Below are 14,345 nucleotides of genomic sequence, written 5' to 3'. Positions count from 1 at the left end.
AATAGAAATTCACCTCTGCGTGTGGGCGGGACTGGAGTAAGCGCGCCCCATTTCTCATCATCCATTTGTTTACATGCTCTCCCGATAGCTGACAGCCCCCATTATTGGTGCAACAAAAATGGAGAAACAATACAGGAGCTATGCATCTGTACAGTTTTCAGCCAGATGCCAATTCGAAGGAGGAAAACGAAGATGATCGATTTGTCTGCAAGTGGTAAAGGGGTGGAGCTACAGGGAGGGCTAAGGGTGGGGGGGGCAGCTCAACCCCAGCAAAAAGCTCTGCCCCATACTTGCCTCCCCCCTCAAATTTTTGAGACATTATAAGTATCATTATCGACAAACAATAAGAAATCATCAAAAAATAAATAAATGACAAAATCTATATTTTTTACATGAAATCAATACAATAATGTTAATAAAACTGTTAAAACTTTGTATTGATGATTCTTTCATTTGTAATGGCCTTCCATTCTGGCGTTTTGCCACCCTAGCAGCATTTTTTCATCTGCCCCTGATTCACAATGATTTGAACAAAAAAAAAAAATAGTTAGAAATGCAATTTTCTTAATGTTTGTCCGCCCTCAATGAGAAAAATGCCACAAGTAAATGTTAAAACCATCCTTTTCATTGGAGTGGGTCTTAAAATGGGTGAATCAACAGTTGGTTGTGTTTAGAGAGAAGAAAAAAAATGTGATGTTGAGCTCGTCAACATTGGAAGAGCTGAAACCCCCACCAAAGACGACAGTGTCCTCCAGAGTCCTTTTCCGTGATAAATAAAATCCATTCAATACTTCATGCTAAAAGGAAATAGTCTCCAGTTGAAACACAAATCATCCTCTAAATTCAGCAACCACAAACACGCCCACACCATGTGAAACATATGCCCGCAACACCACTAGTTTGTTAAAGGGTTATCGCAAAAAGCCCTTTTCCCCCATTCGGGACCGACTCCTTATCCAGCTTCACGCTTTTTGAAGCCATTTGATCCAAACTATGAGACATCCGTGACAGCTGCCGTGAGCAGGAAGTGTAAATAATGCACAGTCTGAGTCAGAGACAAATTTGTCTCCAGTCAGTTGTAGACCAATCTATTTCCACTAGCATGCTCCTGCTTCTTCCAGGAAATCAGCAGTGTTCCTCCTCAGCCCTTTAGAAAGGAGAGCTCATTAGGACAATTTGCTAAGAACATCTTGAATATGCAGAGCTGAACAACTGCTGGATATCTTTAGGAGATAAAGATATAGATTCAACCTTTTCAAACCCTGACAACAAAATCATCCCTCGCCCCCTGCTGACATTTTGTGTATTTACAGTGTCAATGAGCTGTGTGTTGTTGAGCATTGATCCTAGGGCAGAAGTATTAAACTTTCCCCTCCTATAAAAGATTGTCTTTTTTTACAAGCGTATTTCTCAACCATTTCACATCTTTGGAGGAATCCACACAGCGTGGGTGAGCTCAGACAGACATCTCCTGTCAGATGCATGGAAACGACATTCGATATTGTCCATTAAGAAGAAAAAAAGAACAAGTCCTGAAACATTTAGAGCCGTAGTTTCCAGGGTTTTTGTTTTAATCTTTGAATGAAATATCAAAGAGCATTTGAAAGAATCAACTGGCTATTATAGACAACAAACAGTCAAGCAAAACTATAAATGGCTGCGATGGGCAAGAGGAGGAAAAAATAGAGTAAATTTATACATACTAGAAGCCGGCATTGTCTGTATTCTCATTAAACACAAAAAGCTTGGGATTGTTAGCTCTTCCAGGCAAAACACATGCTTTTAAGGTTTTAACAATTACCCTCTCTACAGCTCAGGAAGGATTTTTTTTTTACTAATTTAACAATTCTGGCAGCATGCCCTGTTTTAATTACTGAGCGTGGAGCAGAGAGGAGGTTTTCCTTACCTTTCACGATCAATACAGCCACGGCTGACAGGCTCTCCACATCAGTATCTACCACGCAGATGTATTTGCCAGAATGGTAAAGCTGAATGTTCCTGATCATCAGATCTCCTGCTGTTCTCTGCAGAGGAGGAGGTGAGGCTTTATGTAGCATTAAAGATAACAGACCTTTCAGCAGCTTATTAAGCAAGGTAGTGATGCATGTGCAAAAGTAGTGGCTCCAAGAACAGTTTGCAGATTTTGGAGCTATTTTGCAAGAGAAATAACAGTAAAGTAAAATTTATGCATGCACCAGGTGACAAGCAGCTGCTCTGCAGGAGGTGAAATAAAAAAGCTCAAGGCCATTATTCACAAAAATATTTTTTTTGGAGTGATTTCTTTTTCTCTTCTGACAAGGTTGCAGGGTTGTTTTTTTTTACTTCCATCTTTCAAAGGTTTCTAATGTAACCCTTAAAAACCAGTTGTATTTATCCACTCAAAAAGGCAATTCAATCAGTTTCTTATCAGCTGGAAAAAAAAGGGCTTCAAAAGTTGTTTAAAACTTTGTTAAAACTTGTTTAAAATTTGCAACAAATAGTGGATTAGTGGCAAAACACTTTTTTGGGCATTAGATGGGAAATACAGAACTAGTCGTAGAGCCAATGTGGCAAAATTATGGAAATTAAATATCCTGAAGCTGCAAAGTTAAGTTGATAATCTCTTTGGACTGGGGACATTTTAGCATTTCTGAGGAAGGAGTCTCCTTTCAGATAAGCTTATTGTCCAACACACACAAGAAGAAGGGCTGTTCTTAAGGGGTGTGAGGATTTTCTGAAAGCTTTTTGTCATTTAGGCATCTGCCGTGCTTTGATTCCTTTAGAAGACCCATCTAATAATGTGTATCTGCTTGCTGTGACGAGGGGGATATGCAGCAGGCCATGTCAAAGCAGAATCTAGGACCAACAAATCTTTTAAAAAGCAGAGATAAGGCCCGTACACACCGGGACGAATATTCGCCAGGCGTTATTCGCCAGCGTTTTTCGCCACGTTTTTTGTGTTCACACCCAGGCGATTTTCGCTGACGATGAGTGGAGTGAACATGCAATTTCATTCCCTGACATTAGATGGCGCTTAATGTAAAACAGAAATACTCCTGTACACAAGGTGGCGCTGCGCAACTTTACGCTTCTTAAAGTCGCTTTTCACTCAGAAGAAGAGAGCAAGTATTTACACGCTTGTCAGAATCAAACAAAGAAAACATGAATATTTCAAGCACCAGTAGCTCCAACTGGTGCTTGGTTCGGGGATGTTTTAGAATGTCCGTCATTATTGCTTCGCGGCTGTGTAGACGCTACTTGGCGTCTATCTTCTTCGCTGGTATGTGTGCTCAGCAAGGCAGTTTTGTGTTTGAGCGCCCCCAAGTTGTGTTTTACTGTAACTTCAGAAGCTCCAGACACGTGAGCAAAAGCGCCATTCTCATTGGTCGAGTAGATTTCGACGCGACGCGTCGAAAAAAAAAAACGAACCCGAGGCGTTTTTTTTTTTTGACGCTTTAACGCGTGGCGTTTTTTCGCGTCGGTGTGCACACTCTCGTTGGTGCCCTTTGTTTAGTCACGAGGCGTTAAACGTCGGCGAAAATCGCCGGCGAAATTCGTCCCGGTGTGAACAGGCCTTTAGAGCTAGAATTGAAGACCACTTAAAACAATGGAAGCTTGTCACAGTGGTTGAGCAATTAGCATATAGCTCACACCATAATGACATATAATGTGTAAAGGCCTGTTCATCGTCAGCGAAAATCGCCTGGGTGTGAACACAAAAAACGTGGCGAAAAACGCTGGCGAATAACGCCTGGCGAATATTCGTCCCGGTGTGTACGGGCCTTAAAGCGTCTTTTGACACAGGCGCAACATTTTCACTGGTTTTTATCCCTTTGAGATAGTGTGGAAGTGTTGTTTGACAGTGGCTGCAGAAGAAAAATGAAACAAAGAGGTACACATTTATTTATGCAACGTTCGCACCGGCCTCGGTTATGTGCGTCAAGGCGACCGCCTCCAATCAAAGGCCTAAGTAGACGCATGTAAATGCGCATTTCGGGCTTCTGCGTTCAAAACTCTTGCACTCGTGTGTTTCAACGCACATTTTAATTCCATTTTCGGGCTCCACATCCAAAATGCACCGCCACTGAACACTGAAAGTTAAACCAACTGAATTTAGGTATAAATGGCATCCCTTTTAATTTACGGAAGTCCCAGATGTTTGAAAGTGATCATGGAGGAGAAATGAATAATTTCGATAAGTGTCCGGTTGGAATTATATGACATCAAGTCTTTTTATATATCAGAATAGAGCGTTGAAAGAAAAAGCTTGGACCAAGATTCGTCAGATCTGCACTGCTTTGACTCTTCCAACTGTAGGTCCATGCTGTAGTATCTGGTAGCAGCAGTCCACTGTGAACACCATGGGCTATGAGTGCATTCAAAAACTCGCTGAATCCCATTACCGGTGTGTACGTAGCATCAATCAATGGAGGTGATGATATCACTCACCCCTCCAACAAGCTCAAAGTGACCATCTCCTTTGGCGATCAGCTGTCCATTGAAGGCCCAGGAGAAGGAAACATCAAGTACGGGATCACTGGTGATCTGGCAGGGCAACACAATGCTCTCACCCACGATGATCTCCATGTCCACCGGCCCCTGGATAAATCTGGTTGGATCTGAAGCAGAAGATCAATCGTTCTAACATGTGACTCGACCAGGCAGCAAACAAAAAGACCTTTGATAAGTTTGCTGACATAGAATCAGCCAAGCAGCACTTTCTGGAACAAACAACCATGCAGTCTGGTGTTGTGATTCAGAGGCAAAGCTGTGCCGTCTATATATAACAAGGTCTCGTGAAAGCTTCAGTCAAATAATGTGTGATAACATGCAGCCTGCCACCCCTTAAATATGTAATACTTCAGGATGACACAGCTCACATAATCTCCTGAAATCCTGATAGCAATTACAAAACACTGCAGATCCGATAAGACGTCATGTAATAGGCCCCTCTGCACATCAAGTACAAAATGAGGGTTGCAGCTTCAAAGCTTTCTGAAGCGATATTCTGGTGAAGCGCTCTGTGCTTTATAAATCGAGATAATGAATCTGCAGAAATCAAGTGAAAATGCTACGACAGTCTTTTATCATACCTTAAATAAAACTGTGGAGTGGAGATAATAGCTTGAAAAGAAAATCAACTTAATTATTAAACTAGTAAGAATACCACTGCGACTGTTGAGGATAATAGAGCATTTTTTTTTTAAAAGAGCTGTCCTTGGCAACAGCAGACAATAGCATTCAGCACATTAACTAAACCAATAAGTAATTCGGAGAACACTAAACCGTCATTCTGCTGGACAAACACTTTCAACAATAGCAGAATCTTTGACACCACCTCACTAATGCTTTCCTTGCCTCCACATTTTTTTATTTGCAGTTGTAATTCGGTCTTTTCTACCTCTTTCAGAGAAACCACATTCCAGCCGTCAGTCAATTGAATGCATTGTTGCAGCAGGCCCTTGTTGCTTCTAACATTTCCTTCAAAGGCTTTCCTCTGAGGATGTTTCTAGACGAGGGGTCCACAACCTGAGGCTCTGGAGCCACCTGTGGCTCCTTCAACCCTCCATTGTGGCTCTTTGCCTTTGAAAAAATGCTAAGAATTTCAATAAATATCGGGTTTATAGTTTTGGTTACATTTTTTTTAGTACATTGGGTTACGTCAATAGATTTATAACATGTTTAGATTATTTAGTAAAGGAGAAGAAGGACGGTGGCGCACCAAAGCCATAATAATGGAAAATACAGTTTTATTTGTTTGTTTCTTTTGAATTTATAATTTAAGTAAATCTGCTGCAGCAGGAGGATTTTATTCAACACCGGGTGGATTTTATTTTCAAAGAAACGTGTCTGTACTGCTATCAAATATGAAAGAAATTAAACTTGTTGAACACAGAAAAGTCCAGTAATCCAAATAATTGTAACTATTTAAAAGCTCCGAGTTATAAATAAATGGCTTAATGGCTACAAAAACACAAAAGTGTGGCTTCTACTGGGTTTTGGACAGTAAAAAATAGACTAAATGGCTCTTTTTAGTGTTAATAGTTGCAGACCCCTGTTCTGGAGTTTTCACCCTTCATTTCTGCACATAAGAGCAATAGCTCCCTCCTCTAATAATCCATACCTGTAGTGAATTCTGCTTACTAAGTGGAGTGCCTAAGCAGCCTGCCATTTAACAGCAGAGCTCACCCGTAACCAGGAGCCTTCCAGTTGTGCTTGACATGCCAAATCTATTCCTCGCAAAGCACGTGTAGCTGCCTGCATCCGACTTGCTTACGTTTGCAAGCCTCAGAGTTCCGTCTGGAGAAAGTGTGACCCTGTAGGATAAAGAGTCATTTTAATAACAGACTTTTTTCAGCGCGCAAATGGAATCCGTGTTGATGCGTAATGGCCAAGTCTAAAATGTTCACTCGTCTCCATGCTTACCTGTCGTTGGTCTGGACAGGAAGGTTTCCTTTCTTCCATAAAATGTTGGCTGTGGGATAGGCCTTGGGCTTACATTCCAAAGTCACGGTAGTTCCTGCCTTGGCTTTGAGCAAAGATCTGAGGACGTTCCCTGTGAAGTCTGGAGGAGAAGCTGACAGAAAACAGAAACATCTTTAAGTCAGCTGAAGCCTGTATGTTGTTTAAAACATGTGAGGAGTTTTGAAAAATTCATGGAAATGTAATAGACATTTCAAACATTTGTGATGGCAAGGAAATAAATTATTTGCTTTTTTAATAGTTTTATCTTTCGTGACTTATTCTGAATAAAAGCTTCTTCTTAACGGGTGAATGCAAAAAGATTTTAAAATGCATTCACTACTGAACTCAAAGAGGGTTTTTTTGGGGCAAAAGAAGAATGAATATGGAGAATTTATCGCCCTTTTCCCATCGTGACCTCAAAGTAAAGACTGTCACAAAGAGAAACATACATTTAAAAGCGTTTGACCCTTAAAGTCACCTTCTCGAACCCTTTTATCGGCTAATCTAGATAACCTTTAAGAAAAACAGTAAGATGCCCTTTCAGATTGTTTGGTAATAATGATTTGACAACTTAAAGGATAAATGCCATCCTACCTAGAACCATTAATTCAGCAGCAAAATAGATGACACCGTGTTTATTCTCAGCCACACACTGGTACATGCCAGCATCTGTTAATGTCAGCATCGACACCGACAGGACCCCATCCTCCACATCGGTCCTGTCCTGTGAAGAAAAGATGAGGCTTGGTTACCATTTTACCAGACACATAAGTGTACACAGTTGCCTACACTCACTTTTAAGATTATTTTTAAATTCAAAGCACTTTTCGGACAAAGGTCAGCTGGGAATTTACAATTCATCATACTTGATCAGACGAAACTTGTGTCTGCTTGAAATTGTTATTCATCAAAACCCGTTGTGGATAGAAGTGTCTTTAGGGGTGTAACGATTTATTTTAACAACGAATGAATTCATAATTTGTAGTTGATGATATGATTCATAGTCAATATTGGTTCATTTGCACCATCCGATTCACTGATCTAAAATCAATCCAGCACATCAAATCAACCAGTGTGACTCAGGGATAATTATCTTTATACTGAACAGTGCATTCCAGACTCCTTTTATTTTTTGCAAGATAATCAAGTGTAAATTAAATGTGTGTACAAACAACCAAGTAAACAAGAATTAATAGCAAATCCATTCATAATTTACTTTCATAAAGTTCAGCCCACTGTTGTTTTTCCACATTCAAATAATCCAAAGGGAACCTTATTAGAACAGTCTACCACATTGTATGGTCACATCTTTGAAAATGGTATTTTCCATTATCAATTTAATTGATTTATTTCCTTTTGAAACAATTTTTTTAAATGGTATAGGTCGATTCGATTCTGTCTCAGACAGATCGATCTGGTTGGATCATAGGAAAATAAATCTATTCATCAATTAATCGTTAAACCTGTAGCCTCCAGGCTTGAAAAAGAGCATGTTATCCACAGGAGAAAAGAAAGCAGAAGCTTTAATGCTGACTGATATTGAGTTATTATGGATAAAGGTAACCAACAAACAAATGGTCACTGTAAACTGGATTGAGAGTCCTTCGGGAAAATGAGAAAAGCCGCCCCACAACCATTGCAGAGCGACATCAGTCAGGCTTTACGGCCGAGAGGCAGACATAAACCATAACTCACAAAAAGCACCAGACAGCCTCTCAGGCAGGGTCTCAGGAAAGAAGAACCAGGATGAATGTGTTAAAATAAAGACTCCCCTTTCTGATAAAAACTGTAGGGTCGGATTTATGTCATTTCCTGCTTCAACCAGGTTCAGCTCATCCTCTCAGTCATACTGTTTACACCTGTGTTGTTTCTGTGAGAATCTTTGTATTCAGCAAAGGTACAAAATTAGATGTGATCAACTAACTCTGAAAAAATAAAATACCTAAAGCCAATAGTAAAAAAAAAGAGAGAGTAAAAGTAAAGAACAAAGATCTCAAAAAAAAAAAACCTCCTACACAGTCTGTCTAGAAAAAACTGGAAAATGCATGTAGTCTAATAATCCCCACCTCACACGGTTAAAGGGAATGTTTTCAGAAAGATATAAGAGAAATTCCTCAGAAAGAAACATGCCAGGAGTTTGATAATTGCTCCCGGGGTGACGTAAGATGAATACAACTAATACGAAGCAGAAGATGAGTCTCAGAGCTTTTATCAGCAAATGTGATGTGCAACAGTAATAAATTCTTCAGTTAGTTATAGCAAACACATTTAGCTGTTGGGAATTAATGTTATGTACGGCTTTATTAAGACATCCCTGCTGCAGTGACAGATAGAGCGACTGCGAGCGCATGATATTTGGCACTTGTGTGGGACTGGACCGTACTTTAAGTGAGGTATATCACTTAAGTCCTCGTGGTGTTCTGACAGCCTCACGTCTTGTGCAATTAAACCCTGACAGTTTAATTTCACTACAGTAACAGCTCAGCTCTTATCAGCTGAAGATAAAAGTGATCTCTCTCTAGTGTCGCCAACAAGACACAATTTGACAGAAAACTCTGCTATCCAGACAGAATTGGGGTACAGACTTCGCATGAAAACGAAAGTGTGTTTTGCTTTCAAAATGAATAGGAAGCGGGCAGCCAACTTGTCTTGAAATCACAGTGGACGGGAAAAGTTGGCAATTCAATCCAAACTGTAAGCAGAGGCTACAATTGCATATTAAACAACCAATTTGGCAGACAGAGGTAGAAAACTAGATTCTACAGGAGATGAGTTTGGACAGATGTGTTAGTTATTATTCCAACCTACAATCTGTTAAAAAAATTTTAGCAGCTGATCGGTGGCCAAACAAATTCTCGCAGCTATCCATTCAAAACACAACACAGAAAGTATGAAAATGTGTGTTTTTGCTGGGATTTTTGTTATAACAATGGCTTCAGCATTAAATCCATAGCGTAAGACAGCTCGATAATTAGTCTTTAAATGGTGCCGCATTTGTTGGGGACATGCATTTGTGGGATGAGCGACAGAGCTCAGGATGTGGGCAGCATCCATGGAGAATTTGCCTGATCTTCTCTGCCAATGCCAAGCAGATTAGTCAGACATTGACTCGTGTTTGATGTTTGAGATGATTGAAGTTTGAAGAAATGAAACAATTTTATCTTCTTCACACGTCCCTCCAATATACAGCTTCCATTAAGTTCTATACAGCACCTGATTGGTAAGAATCAATAGCAACAGGGTCTACCACACATATTCTGCTTCTTATCCCACAAATGTATCTTTCTTACAATGTTGATTTATTGCCTGGAAGCTTTGTAAAAGCAAAAAAAAAATAAAAAATCTAGCAAACACAGCAGCCCTAACTTTTGTGCCCAATATTTTACTTTAGAGCGCTCTAATCATTTTTTATTAAAGAAAAAGTAATACAGCACATAAGACACCTTCCTATTTACGGTAGTTATCACAGAGATAAAGAGACAAAAAAAAATTCAGAATCATTGTTTTTTATGAGTTATAGAAAGTATACGTTTTGATCTGTTGGTGACTTGGTAAGTATTTGCTCACAACAGTAGCTGCGGTTACATGTGTAAAATGTCTTTGATCGTATCAAAGATCGGATTAGAATTGAACTGTGTACATGGGGCCAGAAAACCTTAATCCGATTATAACAAGGTTTACAGACGCCACACTTTTGATAAGAATAAATCATTTTGACATGGGAAGAGCTATCTAAAATACCAGAAAACGGCCGTAGAAGAAGAAAAAGGGAATTCCGTTGTAAACTCAGTCTGGACCAGGGTCCGCTTGGGTGTATTCAGACTGAAAATTTGTTCCAGATTATCGAGGAAAACGAACTCTGGTTCACCTTAAGCGAATCAAACGTGTCCAGTCCTAATACACCCTGAGATTTAATGGAAGTGGCCGTTTTGAAATAAGCAGGAAAAGCACTTCTACTGCCCCTTGTGGAATGATAGTGAACTACAGGACAGACAATAAGAACCAAGGTTTATACAATGGGCTTTTAAGAAAAGTTCGGATCTTGCTAATTACATAGGGGTCTCAAAAAGCATGGATCAAATGTGACAAATATGGGTTAAATATTCAAGAAACTCCAGTAAAAATATTCCCTGTGTATTTCAATTCCCATGCTGCATTATCAACACGAGCATTTGAATAAATGTGCACCAACAACAATGTTTAGAGTATTAGGAGCTGCTTGTTTCTCTTTCTCTGTCATTTAAATCTGGTGTTGTACAGCTGAATTCTTACTCCATCTTGTGAAGCTTTGCTCTTTGACGGGGAAACACAAATTCACAGCAGGAGGCATATTATAAATACAATAAAGTTATTGAGTTTAAAAGTGTCTTTTTAAGAATACTATAATACTGCTTATGCTTGCAGTCCTATTTAAATGGGGTACGCCTTAACTTTAGAGCTGCCAAGAAAATAAATTCCAAAAAGCCTGTTAAAGTCAGCCAAGTTTAAAGCTACTGATCTACTGATAAGGCTCCTGAATATGCAGAGTACTGTGAGGATTCCTCTCGTGGTTTGAAGTGCAGCGAACAGCTCTATATAGTAAATTTCACAGTAGATTAAACCCATTGTCCCAAAATCTGAAGGAGCTTAAACATGCACCATGAATAATGAAAAACAGCCCTCGACTCCATTCAGAAGAAATGGAGCAATCTCTCGGAGACAACACTGATCCACTCTCTATGACTGCGTAAGATGCCAAAGCGGCTGAAGCACTGACAGTTACAACCATGTCTCATCACTGGCACACCTCTTCAGCATGTTTACACTCTACTCTCAGCTAAATCTGCATTGCACGCACGCATACACAAAGACATATATGTTCATACCGAGCTTGATTGTATAGAAGTATGAGCTGAAGATGAAGTCTTTAAAATGAAACATTTGTAAGAGGAAGAAAAAGGGAATATATTTACATCTGAAAGGAGCTGCTGGCCGTTCTTCAGCCACGTGTAGGAGGGCTTGGGCTTGCCATTAGCTCTGCACTCCCAGTTCAGTCTCTCCTCTATGGCCAGAGCGGTGTCCTTCATGGTCTGAATCCACTGAGGTTTGGCTGGGGGCACAGAAATATCCCCTAGTTATGTGTCTGACAAGAAACTGACAGCTTTCAAGGAAGCTGCATGGAGTCACTGCACCGCTACATCCCAAGTAGTTCAAAGGAAAACTCCAAGCAAAAAATAGAAATCCTCAAAATTAGATGAAAATTGGTTTATCTTTCAGGGCCAGGAGGAGAGAATATTAGAATATTTCATCACCTGAATGTGTCAAAAGCCTGTGGCAACAAGAGATTAACATTAAACACAGATTTAAAAAAGAAAGAAGCTCCGTGTCACTCTGATGAGCTCCCAGCATCCCCAGTCAACCTGCCACCTTAACTCAACATGAAATAAACATCATCACATCGTTACGTATTTACCACTTCTCCAGATATGTCACAGCTGCAATGCTGCACTCATAATAAGCTCAGTTCTCATGAATGCTAACTATATTGTCAATTCAGTGTCAAAGGTGTCTTTTTTTTATTATTTCAAGTGAGCAAACGGCCTAAAAAAAATAATTACACCCAGAAAAAATATGTTGTCAAGTTATATAATTTATGCTACTTATATGAGACACACAACACTTGAACAGAACAATTTGGTTAGAATTTAAATAAGTAATCCAGTCATGAATTTTTTCAGGTCATTAAATATAATTAAAACAAAAATAATTAAGCTGGTTATTTTAATGGGTATGAAAAGATAATGAATTTCATGCAAGTCTAATTTGGGTAAAGTTTTATAAACAAAAATAGAAAAAAAAAGTAATGTGGACACACAGTGGTTTTTTTTACATCTCAAATAAAGAGCAGGTTTTTGAAATGTTTTGACTTTCTTGTAATAAATGCAAAAATAAAAAATAAAAAATGCAGTTTTGGAATAGGAGATGGAACCAGCTGTTGGCAAACTCCACACAGAAAAAAGGTCAGCCAAGACTTGTACAAGAACTTTTCTGCCATTAGGTAACTTTGTTACACGATAGTATTGAAAGAAAGTCACAAATGAATCCATACAAAATGTCCATTTAACATTATCCTGCCCAGTGACCAGTTGGTAATACTTATACACGGATACATAATCCAGTACAGACCAGTCACACTCAAAAAAGGAAAAAAAAAATCAAAATCTTTAGAACATAAGAACAAAAATAATTAAAACAAATTCTTTGATAAGTTAAAAATAATTTAAAAAAAATTCTTTGATAAGTTAGTAAATTAAATAATGAGCAGATACTGCAGAAGATCTCAGAGATAATACTGCAAACTCAACCATTTTTCTAGTTTCATTGAAGATTTAGTGGAACCTGAATTGACAAGTAAATAATTAAGCAACAGATGTCACACCAAAACTAAGCAGATATTAATATTTGACTACTGTTTTGTGTTACCAGCTTAGTCAAATTTCATGTCTGGCTGAACAAATGATGTCAAAGAGTTAAAAAGAGAAGAAAAGGAAGTATTAACTGTTGTGAATGTAACTTTTCTGAGAAACACATTTAATTTACAGAAGGCAAAAAGCATGCAATGTAATCTTGTTTTAATATTTGTGGTAATGGATGCCTTTTTTTTTAAATCAAATTATGTATTTTGTTTCTTTAACACATTGATTTTTTTTCACATATCAGTGGAATTTCTATCAGAAACAGTTTTCCAAACAGGTCAAAATGAAGGGACAGTACCATAAAAGGCCAAACGACCTGCTGCTGTGTTTTTGCCCATCTTGTTCTCAGCCACACACTCGTAGCCGCCTGCATCGTCCTGCTGGAAGCTGGGGATCTCCATTACAGCATTGGAGTACTTCATTTTAACTTTGCTGGGAAAGGGAATTCCATTTGCTCTCCTCCAGGTGATTTCTGGGACGGGGCTGTGAGAAGCAGACATAATCTTAGCTTGTCACTTTGGTCACAGATGACAGTAAATAAATTGTTACAGCACCAAAATGCCCACACGCTTGATTTTTCTGCAGACAAATGGTTTGTTTATACCACACCCAATGCAACCACAAACATCTTGCCTGGCCTTTTGCACATTTATGGAACTAAAACTGCCAAAACAAACTTTACAAAGAAACAGAACTATAAAAAAAAGCTTTGTCGTTTGGAATGACGATCTACAGATTAGAAATCTTAACTCTTAAAGAATTCATGCTTACTTCCCAAGGGCGAAACACTCCAGAGTAACAGTTGTTCCTTTTGCAGCAGGTACATTGTCTGAGAAATGAACCTCTATTTTTGGCTCATATTCACCCATGACTCCTATAAAGAGCAAACAGAAGATCCAACAAAGTCTCCCATCATTTATGAATTAAGAGCCATACAACACACACTTTTACGGACGCCCTGAAGTGCAAATCACATCGACAAAACACTCAATGTGAAAAAATATTAATGATCACAAAGACAATTAAAAAACAACAAAAAATAAAAAAACAGAATTACTTTTAGGCTGTATTCAGACTGGGAAAATCATTTGGTCTGGGCACAATCTGCTTAATTTATGAGTTTGGTCTGTATTCAGACTTTCGTTAAACTGACTTTCTGTTCCGGACTAAAGCTTGTAAACCAAACCACATGAATAAAGATCTCTTCACTCATTGATCAAAAATTACTAGCGGCAGAAGTTACAGAAGTCCTGCGCTCTGCAATCCTTGTCGGGTTAGTTCCTTCAGACTTTATATTTTGCTGACCAATTTTAAATGCCTGTATCAATACCAAGATCAACACTATTTACTTGCTTTTTTGGTTGCTGCAGGGCGGTTACTGGAAAGAAGATGGTTAAGAAGGTACACTGATAAGTGTTTATGATGCATAGATTGTCGGGATAACAG

The 14,345-nt window shown here is 38.9% G+C and overlaps 1 protein-coding gene across 1 annotated transcript in view; it reads right to left on the bottom strand.

The window, feature by feature from the left end:
- Positions 1-14,345, bottom strand: part of LOC101160409 (contactin-3) — a 50,795-nt gene that overhangs the window by 18,630 nt on the left and 17,820 nt on the right. Inside the window, exons 7-14 of the mRNA XM_011476944.3 lie at positions 13,671-13,773; positions 13,198-13,382; positions 11,397-11,533; positions 7,039-7,168; positions 6,406-6,556; positions 6,169-6,296; positions 4,429-4,598; positions 1,907-2,024 (exon numbers count right to left, since the gene is read on the bottom strand). Coding sequence (XP_011475246.1) covers positions 1,907-2,024; positions 4,429-4,598; positions 6,169-6,296; positions 6,406-6,556; positions 7,039-7,168; positions 11,397-11,533; positions 13,198-13,382; positions 13,671-13,773 — 1,122 coding nt within the window. The remainder of the gene's footprint in view (positions 1-1,906; positions 2,025-4,428; positions 4,599-6,168; positions 6,297-6,405; positions 6,557-7,038; positions 7,169-11,396; positions 11,534-13,197; positions 13,383-13,670; positions 13,774-14,345) is intronic.

The sequence above is a fragment of the Oryzias latipes genome, chromosome 7, assembly GCF_002234675.1.
Source record: "Oryzias latipes chromosome 7, ASM223467v1".
Classification (NCBI taxonomy): Eukaryota; Metazoa; Chordata; class Actinopteri; order Beloniformes; family Adrianichthyidae; genus Oryzias; species Oryzias latipes.
The sequence above is the reverse complement of the archived record's forward strand: the minus strand, read 5'-3'. Positions and strand labels throughout refer to the sequence as shown.